The sequence below is a fragment of the Sapajus apella genome, unplaced genomic scaffold, assembly GCF_009761245.1.
Source record: "Sapajus apella isolate SASKATOON/1434 unplaced genomic scaffold, GSC_monkey_1.0 scaffold23, whole genome shotgun sequence".
In the NCBI taxonomy this organism is placed as follows: domain Eukaryota; kingdom Metazoa; phylum Chordata; class Mammalia; order Primates; family Cebidae; genus Sapajus; species Sapajus apella.
In genome coordinates this window covers 3015647-3029154 of record NW_022436963.1, presented here as the reverse complement: position 1 = coordinate 3029154, position 13508 = coordinate 3015647, and the positions used below count along the sequence as shown (strand labels likewise).

The window sequence follows — 13508 nt, the reverse complement described above, 5'->3', positions numbered from 1 at the left end:
TGGCCATCATGGTGAAACTCCATCTTACAAAAAAAAAAAAAAAAAAAATGGCCGGGCGCTGTGGCTCAAGCCTGTAATCCCAGCACGTTGGGAGGCCGAGGCGGGTGGATCACGAGGTCAAGAGATCGAGACCATCCTGGTCAACATGGTGAAACCCGTCTCTACTAAAAATACAATAATTAGCTGGACACTGTGGCAGGAGCCTGTAATCCCAGTTACTTGGGAGGCTGAGGCAGGAGAATTGCTTGAACCAGGGTGGCAGAGGTTGCAGTGAGCCGAGATTGAGCCACTTCACTCCAGCCTGGGTGACAAAATGTCTGAAAAAAAAAAAAAAAAAAAAGACCTTGTGATTAACATTTGCAGTACTGCTTTTAGACTAGATTTAAAAATCTCCAGTTAACAACCCTTGTGTGAGACTAGAAGAATCTATACCTTTGTAAAAAAAACTTTAATACGGATATTTTTGAAAATCAGGATGATAACATTTATGACAATATATTTATGTACACAAGGTTTATCTAACATTATAGATTTTTTTTTTTTTTTTTGTGGTGGAGTTTCACTCTTGTTACCCAGGCTGGAGTGCAATGGCACGATCTCAGCTCACTGCAACCTCTGCCTCCTGGTTTTAAACAATTCTCCTGCCTCAGCCTCCCGAGCAGCTGGGATTATATGTGCCTGCCACCATATCTGGCTAATTTTTTTGTATTTTTGGTAGAGATGGGATTTTACCATGTTAGCCAGGCTGGTCTCAAACCCCTGACCTCAGGTGATCCACCTGCCTTGACCTCCCACAGTGCTAGAATCATAGGCGTGCGCATGGCACCTGGCCTAAAAAAAATTTCCTTTTGTTCATTGCTAGTGTATAGAAATGCCACTGATTTTCGTATGTTGATTTTGTATCCTATACCTTTGCTGAATGTGTTTCTTAACTGACAGTTTTTTTTGATGTATGGGGGCTTTAGGGTTTTATACATATAAGATCATGTCAGCTGCCAACAGCAGTAATCTTACTTCTTGCTCTCTAATCTGGATTTCTTTAATTTCCTTTTTTATGTTTAATTGCTACCACTAGAACTTTCAGTACTACGTGTAATAGAAGTGGCAAAAGTAGATACCTTGACCAGGCGTGGTGGCTCATGCCTGTAATCCCAGTACTTTGGGAGGCCGAGGTGGGAAGATTGCTTGTGCTCAGGAGTTTGAGACCAGATGGGCAACATAGTGAGACCTTGTCTCTTAAAAAAAAAAAAAAAAAAAAAAATTGGATATCTTTTTCTTGATCTTAAGGGAAAGATCTTTTTCTTGATCTTTCATTCTTTGATTGTTGAGTATGATATTAGCTGTGGGTTTTTCATAAATGGCCTTTATTATGTTGATATTTCCTTCTATTTCTAGTTAATTGTTTTTTTAATTGTAAGATATTGACATGTCACCATTATTTTGATATAAGTTCCAGTGATCATGTGGTATGTTGAACTGTCTTTGAATTCCTGAGATATAGTTTATTTAATCATGTTGTATAATCCCCTTATTAGGCTGCTGAATTCCTAGTATTTTGTTGAGGATTTTTATAACTATAGTCGTAAGTGATATTGATACGTTGTTTTCTTTTCTCATACTGTCTTTACCTTTGGTAATGCTGGCATTATAAAATGAGTTAGGAAGTGTTACCTCCCAGTCAATTTTTGGGAAGCGTTTTGAGAAGGATTGGTGATAATTCTTCATTATTTAATTATTTAAAGAGATGGGTCTGGTTTTGTTGCTCAGGTTCATCTCGAACTCCTAGCCTCAAATGATCCTCCTGCCTCAGCCTCTCAAATTGTTGGGATTACAGGCGTAAGCCACCATACCTGGCTTTAATTCTTCTTTAAATGTTTCGTAGAATTTACTGGTGAAGTCATCTCATCCTAGGTTTTTCTGTTTTGGGGAGTTTTTGATTATTGATTCAATTTCCTTACCACTTATAGACATGTTTAGTTTTTCTGTTTCTTTATAAGCCAGTTTTGGTAGATTTGTTCATTTTTATCTTGATTATCCAATTTGTTGGTGTACAGTTGTTTATGGTATTCTCTTATAAATCTTTTTATTTCTATAAAGTTGGTAGTAATGAGGGCCGTTTCATTTCTGATCCTAGTAATTTCTTTTTTAATTTTTTTCTTTTGTGTCTTCATTGAAAGATTCTAGTAATTTGAGTCCTCTCTTTTATTCTTGACCTGTCTTGCTTAAAGCTTGTCAATTTTGTTGATCTTGGCAAAGAACTTTTAGTTTCATTAACTTTCTGTATTTTTCTATTCTCTATTTCACTTATCTCTACTCTAATTTTCATTATTTCTTTACTTTTGCTGGCTTTGAGCGTCTTTTTCTAGTGGCATAAGGCATAGGCATAGTTCCTAATTTGATTTGAGATCTTTCTTCTTTTTTAATTGCATGTGTTTGCAGCTATAAATTTCATTCTGGTTGGGCAAAGTGGCTCACATCTATAATCTCAGCCCTTTGGGAGGCTGAGGTGGGTGGACCATCTGAGGTCAGGAGTTTGAAACCAGCCTGGGCAACATGGTGAAACACCATGTGTACTAAAAATGCAAAATTAGCCAGGTGTGGTGGTGTGTGCCTGTAGTTCCAGCTACTTGGGAGGCTGAGGCAGGAGAATCACTTGAACCAAGGAGGCAGAGGTTGCAGTGAGCCGAGATTGCGCCATTGCACTCCAGCCTGGGCAATAAGAGCAAAACTCCATTTCAAAATAAAACAAACAAACAAAAAATAAATAAATAAATTTCATTTTAACCACCGCCTTTGCTGCATTCCATAGGTTTTGGGATGATTGCGTTTTCATTTTCATTTGTCTAAAGTGACTTTCTAATTTCCCTTGTGATTTCTTTGACTCATTAGTTATTCAAGAGTGATGTTTAATTTCCATGTATTCGTGAATATTCTAGTTTTCTGGTATTGTTTATTTCTAGTTTCATTCCACTGTGACTAGAAAAGATTCTTTGTGAGATTTCAATATTTTTAAATTTATTAAGACATGTGCCCTAACATATGGTCTACTCTGGAAAAAAAGACTTATGGTCTACTCTGAAAAAGTTCTATGTGTACTGGAGAAGACTGTAATCTACTCTTGTTGGCTGGAATTTTCTGTGTACATCTTTTAGGTTGAATGGCTTATAGTATTGTTCAAGTCCTCTATTTCCTTATTGATCTTCTGTCTGGTTGTCTTAATCATAATTGAAAATGAGGGGTGCTGGGCGCGGTGGCTCACAGCTGTAATCCCAGCACTTTAGGAGGCTAAGGTGGGCCTAAGGTGATCACAAGGTCAGGAGTTCGAGACCAGCCTGGCCATGGCCAATATGGTGAAAACCTGTCTCTACTAAAATACAAAAATTACCTGGGTGTGGTGGCTCATGCCTGTAATCCCAGCTACTTGAGACACTGAGGCAGAAGAATCACTTGAACCCAGGAGGCAGAGGATGCAGTGAGCTAAGATCGTGCCACTGCACTTCAGTCTGGGTGACAGAGTAAGACTCCGTCCCCCCCCCCCAAAAAAAAAAAGCTTGGATAATACAGAAGTTCTGAAAATAGATATTATACTGGTATTAGTTATTTCAACCTTGTGAATGTACTTAATCTTACTGAATTATACTCTTAAAAGTTGTTGGCTGGGCGTGGTGGCTTACGCCTGTAATCCCAGCACTTTGGGAGGTTGAGATGGGCAGATTACCTGAGGTTGGGAGTTTGAGACCAGACTGACCAACATGGAGAAACCCCATCTCTACTAAAAATAAAAAATTAACTGGGCATGGTGGTGCATGCCTGTAGTCCCAGCTACTCGGGAGGCTGAGGCAGGAGAATTGCTTGAACCCGGGAGGCAGAGATTGTAGTGAACCGAGATCACCCCATTGCACTCTAGCCTGGGCAACAAGAGCTAAACTTTGTTTCAAAAACCAAAAAAAAAAGGTTAAACTACTGGATGTAAAGTAAGGAATCGGAACTCTAAGAAAAGTTCAAGACTCTATGAAAAAACAAAACTTATAGTTATGGAATTTAAAAATGTAGTAAATGAGCTGGGTATAGGGATGCATGCTTGTATTCCCAGCTGCTCAGGAGGCTAAGGCAGGAGGATCCTTTGAGGCCAGGAGTTCAAGATCAGCCTGGGCAACAAAGTGAGACCTAAAAACAAAGTGAGACTTTTTTGTCTCTAAAACAAAAAACAAACAAAAGGAAAATAAATAAATTAAAAAAAAAAATAAATGAGTTACAGTGAAGTTTAGAGAGAGCTGAAGATACAGTTAATGAACTGGAAGATCTGACAGGTAACTAATAATGAAGCTCCTAGAAACAAGAGTTGAAAAATATAAAATAAGTTGATTTTGTTGTAGGATTGAGAAAAAAAAACAACAACAGAAAAAGAAGTTGAAACATGGACTAGAATTAGAAAGTTCAGAATATCTAAACAGAGTTTCAGGTGGAGCGAATAGAGAGATAAGAAAGGACAAAGGCATATTGAAAAAGATGACAGCATTCAGGGAGATGACAATACGATTTTACAAATTAATGAAAGACATCACCATTCAGATTCAGAAGTGCAGTGAAGATAATCAAAGACAAAAGATCTTAAAGCCAACTAGAATAAAAAAATGCCTGCAAATAATCAAACAGAGCAAACTTTGCCACAGTGGCAGTAGAGGTCAGAAGATAGTAGAAAATGTCTTCAGTGTCCTTCTGTAAACCCAGAACTATTTTTTTAATTGAATCAGAGTCTTGCTGTGTTGCCCAGGCTGGAGTGCAGTGGTGTCATGTCGGCTCACTGCAACTCTGCCTCCTAGGTTCAAGCGATTCTCCTGCCCCAGCCTCCCGAGTAGCTGGGATTACAGGCTGATAGTACCACATCCAGCTAATTTTTGTATTTTTGGTAGAGACAGGGTTTTACCATGTTGACTGGGCTGGTCTTGAACTCCTGACCTCAGGTGATTCCACCTGACTCGGCCTCCTAAAGTGCTGGGATTACAGGGGTGGGCCACCATGCCCGGCCAGTATGCTTTTTTTTAAATTTAAATTTAAATTTAAAATTTTATTTTATTTTTGAGATCGAGTCGCACTCTGTTGCCCAGGATGGAGTGCAGTGGTGCATTCTTGGCTCACTGCAACCTCCGCCTCTTGGAGTCAAGTGATTCGTTTGCCTCAGCCTCCTGAGTAGCTGGAATTACAGGCCCCTACCATTGTGCCTGGCTAATTTTTGTTTTTTTAGTTGAGACGGGGTTTTGCCATGTTGGCCAGGCTGGTTTCGAACTCCTGACCTCAGTGATCTGCCTGCCTTGGCGTCCTAAAGTGGTGGGGTTACAGACATGAGCCACCGTGCCAGGCCTTTTTTTTTTTTTTTTGTTAATTTTTAAATTTATTTTTAGTTTTATTCTTTTTAGGGATAAGGTCTCATTTTGTCACTCTAGGCTGGAATGAAATGGTGCAGTCCTAGCTCACTGCAGCCTTGAACTTTTGGGCTCAAGTGATCTTCCTGCCTCAGCCTCCCAAGTAGCTTGGACTGTAAGCATCCATCAGCACACATAGCTAATTTTTAAAAAATTTTTTGTGGAGATACGGTCTTGCTATGTTGCTTAGGCTGGTCTCAAACTCCTGACTTCAAGTGATCCTCCTGCATTGGTCTCCCAAAGTGTTAGGATTACAGGCAGGAGCCACTGCTCCCAGCCTTAAGTATGTCTATATAAAAATTAAGAACTTGGTTGGGTGCAGTTGCTTATGCCTGTAATCCCAGCACTTTGGGAAGCAGAGGCAGGTGGATCACCTGAGGTCAGGAGTTCAAGACCAGCATGGCTAACATGGTGAAACCCCACCTCTACTAAAAATACAAAAATTAGCTGGGTGTGGTGGTGTGGGCCTATAATCCCAGCTACTGGGGAGGCCAAGGCAGGAGAAACACTTGAACCCGGGAGGCAGAGGTTGCAGTGAATCGAGATTGTGACACTGCACTCCAGCCTGGGTGACAGAGCAAGACTCCATCTCAAAAAAAAAAAAAACAAACAAAAAAACAATAATAATTTAAAGAACTTGTGTTTAGCAAAAGACAGTGGCAAAAGCAAGAGTACTTCACAGAAGCAAAAGCCTGAATGATCAACGCATAAAAGAAAAAATGCTGAACTTATTTAATAAACAAGCAAATTCAAGTTGAATGAAATGCTATTTTATTTTATTTTTTATTTTATTTTTTTTTGAGACGGAGTTTTGCTGTTGTTGCCCAGGCTGGAGTGCAATGGCACGATCTCGGCTCACCGCAACCTCCGCCTCCTGGGTTCAAGCAGTTCTCTGGCCTCAGCTTCCCAAGTAGCGGGACTACAGGCATGCACCATCATGCCCAGCTAATTTTTGTATTTTTAGTAGAGACGAGGTTTCACCTTGTTGACCAGGATTGTCTTGATCTCTTGACCTCGTGATCCACCCGCCTCAGCCTCCCAAAGTGCTGGGATTACAGGCTTGAGCCACCGCACCCGGCCTATGAAATGCTATTTTAACACTCATCAGACTGATAGTGGTAGTGTTGGCAAAGATATGGAAAAAGGAAGAGAACTTTTATTTACTATTGGTGGAAATGTGAATTGTTGCAATCACTTTGGAAAAGTTTGGCTTTATCTAGTAAAGTTGAGCATGCACATACTCTGTGACCTAGCAGTTCTATTCCTAGGTTTATATGTTAGGTACTTGGCTAGCACAAACATAGTTTATATCATCATTGTTGGTCAAGCCAATAAAATAGCAGTGTATGGCAGTGAAGAGTATTTGTAGGTATACTGTTTAGGTTCACATCCTAGCTCCACCACTAACTAGTTTTGTAACTTTTGGTTCATTACTTAACCTCATTGTGACTCATTTTTCTCATCTGCAAATATAGTACCTGCCCAATCATAGAGGGTTGATATGAGAATGAGATAAATTTAATATTTGCAGCCTTTCTTGAGTGCTATTTAAGTGTGCTACATGCAGCAATATAAACAAATCTAAAATACATGTGTTGAGTAAAATATAAGTTGCAACAAAGTATATACACTGTCACAATTTATATAGTTCAAAAGCATATAACACTTAACAAAGTTTAACAAGAAAAATCTTAAAATTTAGGTGTGTTTAAAACTCCTTGCAGTAGATGGTATAAGGAGGGGCACATGGGAGGTTTCTATTTCTGTTTTTTTTTTTTAATTTTTATTTTATTTATATATTTATTTTTATTTTCTCTCTCTCCTTTTTTTAACTTCCTTGATTTTTTTTTTTGGAGACGGAGTTTCACTCTTGTTACCCAGGGTGGAGTGCAATGGCGTGATCTCGGCTCACTGCAACCTCTGCCTCCTGGGTTCAGGCAATTCTCCTGCCTCAGCCTCCTGAGTAGCTGGGATTACAGGCATGCGCCACCATGCCCAGCTAATGTTTTGTTTTTTTAGCAGAGATGGGGCTTCACCATGTTGACCAGGATGATCTCGATCTCTTGACTTTGTGATCCACCCGCCTCGGACTCCCAAAGTGCTGGGATTACAGGCTTGAGCCACCGCGCCTGGCAACTTCCTGTTGATTTGCATCTATTTCTTTAAAATTTTTTATTTTCAAAATCTGTGATGTGGAAAATGTAAAAAAAAAAGAAAATCTAATGTATCATTTATTTTTATTTTATGTTTTTATCAAGCTTGGCTGACAAAAGGTTTCTATTTCTTAAGCTGGGTAGTAGGTCATAGGTGATTTTGAAGTCCTTTGGACCATGCATGTTTATATGTATTATATTTCATAATAAAAGGTAATTAAAAATAATTTTGGGGGGCCAGCCATGGTGGCTTATGCCTGAAATCCCAGCACTTTGGGAGGCTGAGATGGGTGGATCACTTGAAGTGAGGAGTTCAAGACCAGCCTGGCCAACATGGTGAAACCCCGTATGTACTAAAAAATACAAAAATTAGCTGGCTGTGGTGGTTCATGCCTATAGTCCCAGCTACTTGGAAGGCTGAGGTGGGAGAATTGCTTGAACCTGGGAGACAGAGGTTGCAGTGAACCAAGATTGCACCACTGCACTCCATTCTGGGCAACAGCGAGAGACTTTGTCTAAAAAAAAAAAAAGGCCGGGCGTGTTGGCTCATGCCTGTAATCCTAGCACTTTAGGAGGCCAAAGTGGGTGGATCACCTGAGGCCAGAAGTTCAAGAACAGCCTGGCCATCATGGTGAAACACCATCTTTTTAAAAAAAAAAAAAAAAAGCAAGAAAGATTAATTTTTTTTTTCATGGGGCTGAAATCTTTGCTTATATTGTTAATCATGAATGTGGGCTTTTTCCAAAATGTACTATTTAATTTCTTTTACTATAGGAAGGAATTGTCGAAAATCTTTTCAAATGGGCCCAAGAGGCTGATCAACCATTGAGGACATATTCTACTGGTCTGTTAGGAGGTGCTATGGAAAATCAAGACATTGCTGCCAACTACAGAGATGAAAATTCACAGCTGGTAAGGACTGTGTTAAGAGTATTATAATAAATTTTTGTATAAGATGGGAGAGAATTCACAAGTTCTTTCTTGTTAACCTAAATCTGAATGAGTAGATCATATTGATTACCTTGTACTGGAGCATGGCTGTAATTTCAAGATTAGTTTCCATAAGAGTTTTTAAAAATTATTTAAAAAGTAGCTGCTTTTTAAAATTTGAGACAGAGTCTCGCGCTGTCGCCAAGGCTGGAGTGCAGTGGTGCAATCTTGGCTCATTGTAACCTCTGCCTCCTGGGTTCAGGCAGTTTTCCTGTCCTCAGCCTCCCGAGTAGCTGAGATTATAGGCATGTGCCACCACTCCTGGCTAATTTTTGTATTTTTAGTAGGGACGGGGTTTTACCATGTTGGTCAGACTGGTCTCGAACTCCTGACCTTGTGATCTTCCCACCTAGGCCTCCCAAAGTGCTGAGATTACAGGTGTGAGCCAACACGCCCTGGCCAAAACTAGCTCGTTTTAATCTTGTCAAGAATGATGACATTGTCTACCAATAAAGAATAATAACATTCCCTGGTTCCCTTTCTAGCATTTGTGTTATGAAAATTTTCAAACATGTAGCAATATTGAAAGCATTTTACAGTGAACAGTTACATATACATCACTAAATTGATTGTGAACATTTATCCATCCATCTGCCCTTCCTTTTTTTTTTTCCCCCATCAGCTTTTATTTTAAGTTCTGGGAGTACCTGTGCAGGATGTCCAGGTTTATTACATAGATAAACATGTGCCATGGTGATTTGCTGCATAGATCAACCCATCACCTAAGTATTAGGCCCAGCATCAATTAGCTATTCTTCCTGATGTTCTTCCTGCCACCCCCCACCTCGCCAGGATGTGTTGTTCCTCCTTATGTGTCCGTGTGTTCTCATCATTCATTTCCCACTTATAAGTGAGAACATATGGTGTTTAGTTTTTTATTCCTGTGTTAGTTTGCCAGGGATAACGGCTTCCAGGTGCTCTTCCTTTTTATTTATCCACTATTCTAATTTAAAAAAATGGAATTCAACTAGAGTGTACACATAACCCCTCTCTTTTTAAAATGAAGCACATTACCTCTTTATAGGGTTGACCCAAAAAATAGGTAATTCAGAAGTTAAAAAAAAAAAAACAAAAAACCTTGAAAAGTGATAATATAGTTATGTATAATATAGATGGCAATATCTAATGGAATATGACCTACAATAGATAAAAGTTCGAAAAACTTTAATGTTTGATTTTCAAAGACACTTTAGAATAATCATGAATATATCTAATTTCTGCCTCTTCAGGTGTGATGGTCCAGCTCAACTTCACCCAGACAGATCAGTTGTCAATGATGTATTTTATGTGCAAATCTTCTGGTTTGGGTTCACTGGAAAATTTTATGGGAAACAATATTTAGCTGTTACTTATTTCATCAAGTTGTAGGACTCAAAGCAACATATATATCAAATTGTTGCTGTTACCAGGCTTTGGGCATGAGTCTCCAGTTCTTATGTGGAAATAAGAATTGTTAAGGATTATTTAATCCTTAATAAAGAGACACCTCTTTTTACTTCAATTATTTGTTGATAGGTAGCAATAGTGCTTCAAAGACTGAGGGAGCTACAGCTACAGGAAGTGGCTTTGCGGCAGGAAAACAAGCGTCCCAGTCCACGGAAGCTCTCTTCTGAACCCCTTTTGCCTCTGGATGAGGAAGCTGTGGATATGGACTATGGTGACATGGCTGTAGATGTAGTGGATGGAGACCAAGAGGAACCTTCTGGAGACATGGAGATATCGTTTCATCTTGATTCAGGCCACAAGACCAGTAGCAGAGTGAACTCAACAAGCAAACCTGAGGATGGAGGTTTAAAGAAAAACAAGTCAGCCAAACAGGGTGACAGAGAGAGCTTTAGGAAAGCCAAGCAAAAGTTGGGTTTCTCATCTTCTGATCCAGATCGCATGTTTGTTGAGCTGTCAAATAGCAGCTGGTCAGAAATGTCCCCCTGGGTGATTGGCACCAATTATACCCTTTATCCTATGACTCCTGCTATCGAGCAGCGACTCATTCTCCAATATTTGACCCCTCTAGGAGAATATCAGGAGGTAAGCTCATTGGGAAGAGTATTGTTCACACGTAGGAAATATTGGTATTTTATGGGAGCATTTTATACAATGATATATTCTGACTCTGCTACAAACAAGGCTTTGCATGAAACTGGTAAAGTCTTATGCAGGTCATTCCTGATATGGTCTGTTCGATTAAAGTGCATTTATACGTTTATCTTCATAGGGAGGGAGGAAGAGGCGCTTCTTTAGGCTTCTATCCTCGAAGAGTGGAATAGGAAATGCATGAAAATAAAGCCAAAATTTAAGACTTGTATTTGGTCTTCATTTCAGCTACTTCCCATATTCATGCGACACGGATCACGGGAGCTAATGATGTTCTATATTGACCTGAAACAAACTAATGATGTCCTGCTTACATTTGAGGCACTAAAGGTAAAGTACTTACAAATAAATATTAGGTCACTGGGCAATTTTTTAAAACTTTCTTTTTTTAAATTAATTTTTTTAAGACAGAATCTCACCCTGTCACTGAGTGACAGGGTGAGACCCTGTCTCTGAAAAAAAAAAAACAAAACAAGCAGACTCAAACTCAGTAAAGGAAAATAATTTCCAAGATTGAAAAGAGGCTAAACGTAGAAGGGCAAGTAAGTCTAATTCACAAGGTCCACATTTTTTCAAGATGACTAAACTGATCTGAATGGAGAGAGTTGAATGAATAACAATATAGCTATCATACAGTTTTCCTCAACGGGTAACTACTGAGAGATGAGGTCATTAAGATTACTTTTTTTTTTTTTTTTTTTTTTTTGAGACGGAGTCTCACTGTCACCCAGGCTGTGGTACAATGTTGACTCACTGCAACCTCTGCCCCCTCAGGTTAAAGCAATTCTCCTGCCTCAACCTCCTGAGTAGCTGAGATTACAGGTACATGCCACCACGCCCGGCTAATTTTTGTATTTTTAATAGAGACAGGGTTTTACCATGTTGGTCAGGCTGGTCTCGATCTCCTGACCCCGTGATCCGCCCGCCTCGGCCTCCCAAACAAAGTACTGGGATTACAGGCTTGAGCCACCAGCCTGGCCTAAGGTTACTTTTTAAAAAAATGTATAGTATGAACAATATTGTAACAATTCTGGAAACGCAAAAGAAAATAATATTCACAATCTCACAATAAAATAACCTTTTATTTTTGTGCTTCATTCTAATCTTTATTAATAGACACAGTTGCTTTGAAAATAATTGTTAGCTAGACTTTACAATTAAACTTCAATTGTATCCTAAGAATGTTTACATGTGGCTATATAGTTATTCTGTACAAATTAGATGCTCTATAATTTTCTTTGGTTTTGTGAGATATCTATGCTGTTTCCATTTTTTTTTTTGTTACAAAGGACACTGCAGTGAACATTTTATCATAATTTTGAGGTTATTTTCTTTGAATTTCCACTGCTTAGAACCGGGACTGATATGTGGTAAGTAATCAACAAATAGTAGTCACTTAATAAGTGAATGAATTCCCTTAATATTTGTTTCTTGAACCGTGGAAATAAGGATTTTCATGAAAAACTGGCTACCCTGCTGGGCTAAAGTTTTAATTTTAAAATGAAATTACAGTTAAAGCATAACCACGCCAAACTTTCAGTGAAATCCTGGGCATGAAGAAGTCAGAAAAGAATGAGTGAATATGTAACAAGTAAAATTTTAGGATGAACCTATAACAGGTATAAAATTAACCAAGATTTGAATGGAACACAAAGATGATAAGTTACTTTGTTATAAGTGAGACTGAATATTACTTGTGTTTGGGTTTCCAAGATTCCAGGATTGTTACAGTGTTTGTGTTTTCTTTCTTCTTCTTCTTTTTTTTTTTTTTGCATAGTGACTGGACTGCAACAATGTTGTTTGTGTTATACATTTTATTGTTATTTTTTATTTTTTGAGAACAGAGTCTTACTCTGTCACCAGGCTGGAGTGCAGTGGTGTGATCTTGGCTCACTGCAACCTCCACCTCCCAGGCTCAAACAATCCTCCTCCCTCAGCCTCCTGAACAGTGGGGACCACACATGTGTACCACCCTGCCCAGCTAATTTTTTGTATTTTTGATAGAGAGTGGGTTTCACTGTGTTGCCCAAGCTGATCTCAAACTCCTGGGCTCAGGCTTTCCATCTGCCACCCTCCCAAAATGCTGTGATTACAGATGGCGAGCAACTGTGCCCAGCCCCATTATTTTTTTTTAAAAAAAGTAATTTTAATGACCTCATCCCTTAGTAGTACCTGTTGAGGAGAACTGTGTGGTAGCCACATTGTTATTCATTCAACTGTGTTGCTTCTTTCAGATCAGCTTAGTCATCATGGATAAGTGGAGACCTTGTGAGTTAGTCTTACTTGCCCTCCCGTGTTCAGCTCCCTTGTAACCTAGAAAATAATCTCCTTTTACTGAGTTTGGGGTCTTCTTGCTCTTTTTTTTTTTTTTTTTTGAGATGGAGTCTCTGTGACCAGGGCTGGAGTGCAGTGGCGTTATCTCCTCTCACCACAACCTCTGCCTCCTGGGTTTAAGCAGTTTTCCTGTCTCAGCCTCCCAAGTAGCTGGGACTACAAGCACAAGCCACTACAGCTAATTTTTGTATTTTTAGTAGAGATGGGGTTTCACCATGTTTGCCAGGCTGTTGTGGAACTCCTGACCTCAGGTGATCTGCCTGCCTCGGCCCGCCAAAGTGCTGGGATTACAGCCGTGAGCCACCACACCTAGCCATTTTGTTTTTTTTTTTTTTTTTTTGAGAGGGAGTCTCACTCTGTCGCCCAGGCTGGAGTGCAGTGGAGCAATCTTGGCTTACTGCAACCTCTGCCTTCCGGTTTTAAGTAATTCTCCTGCCTCAACCTCCTGAATAGCTGAGATTACAGGCATGTGCCATCGCACCCTGCTGATTTTAGTATTTTTTTTGTGGAGATG

The 13508-nt window shown here is 39.4% G+C and overlaps 1 protein-coding gene across 11 annotated transcripts in view; it reads left to right on the top strand.

The window, feature by feature from the left end:
* DCAF1 (DDB1 and CUL4 associated factor 1) overlaps positions 1 to 13508 on the top strand; it is an 82310-nt gene that overhangs the window by 23140 nt on the left and 45662 nt on the right. For all 11 annotated transcript variants that reach the window (XR_004272430.1, XM_032290009.1, XM_032290006.1 and 8 more), the window contains 3 exons: positions 8351 to 8488; positions 10082 to 10594; positions 10889 to 10990. Coding sequence is in view for 10 of the 11 variants with exons in the window: in XM_032290009.1 (XP_032145900.1) it covers positions 8351 to 8488; positions 10082 to 10594; positions 10889 to 10990 (753 nt within the window). In the remaining variant the exon portion in view is untranslated. The remainder of the gene's footprint in view (positions 1 to 8350; positions 8489 to 10081; positions 10595 to 10888; positions 10991 to 13508) is intronic.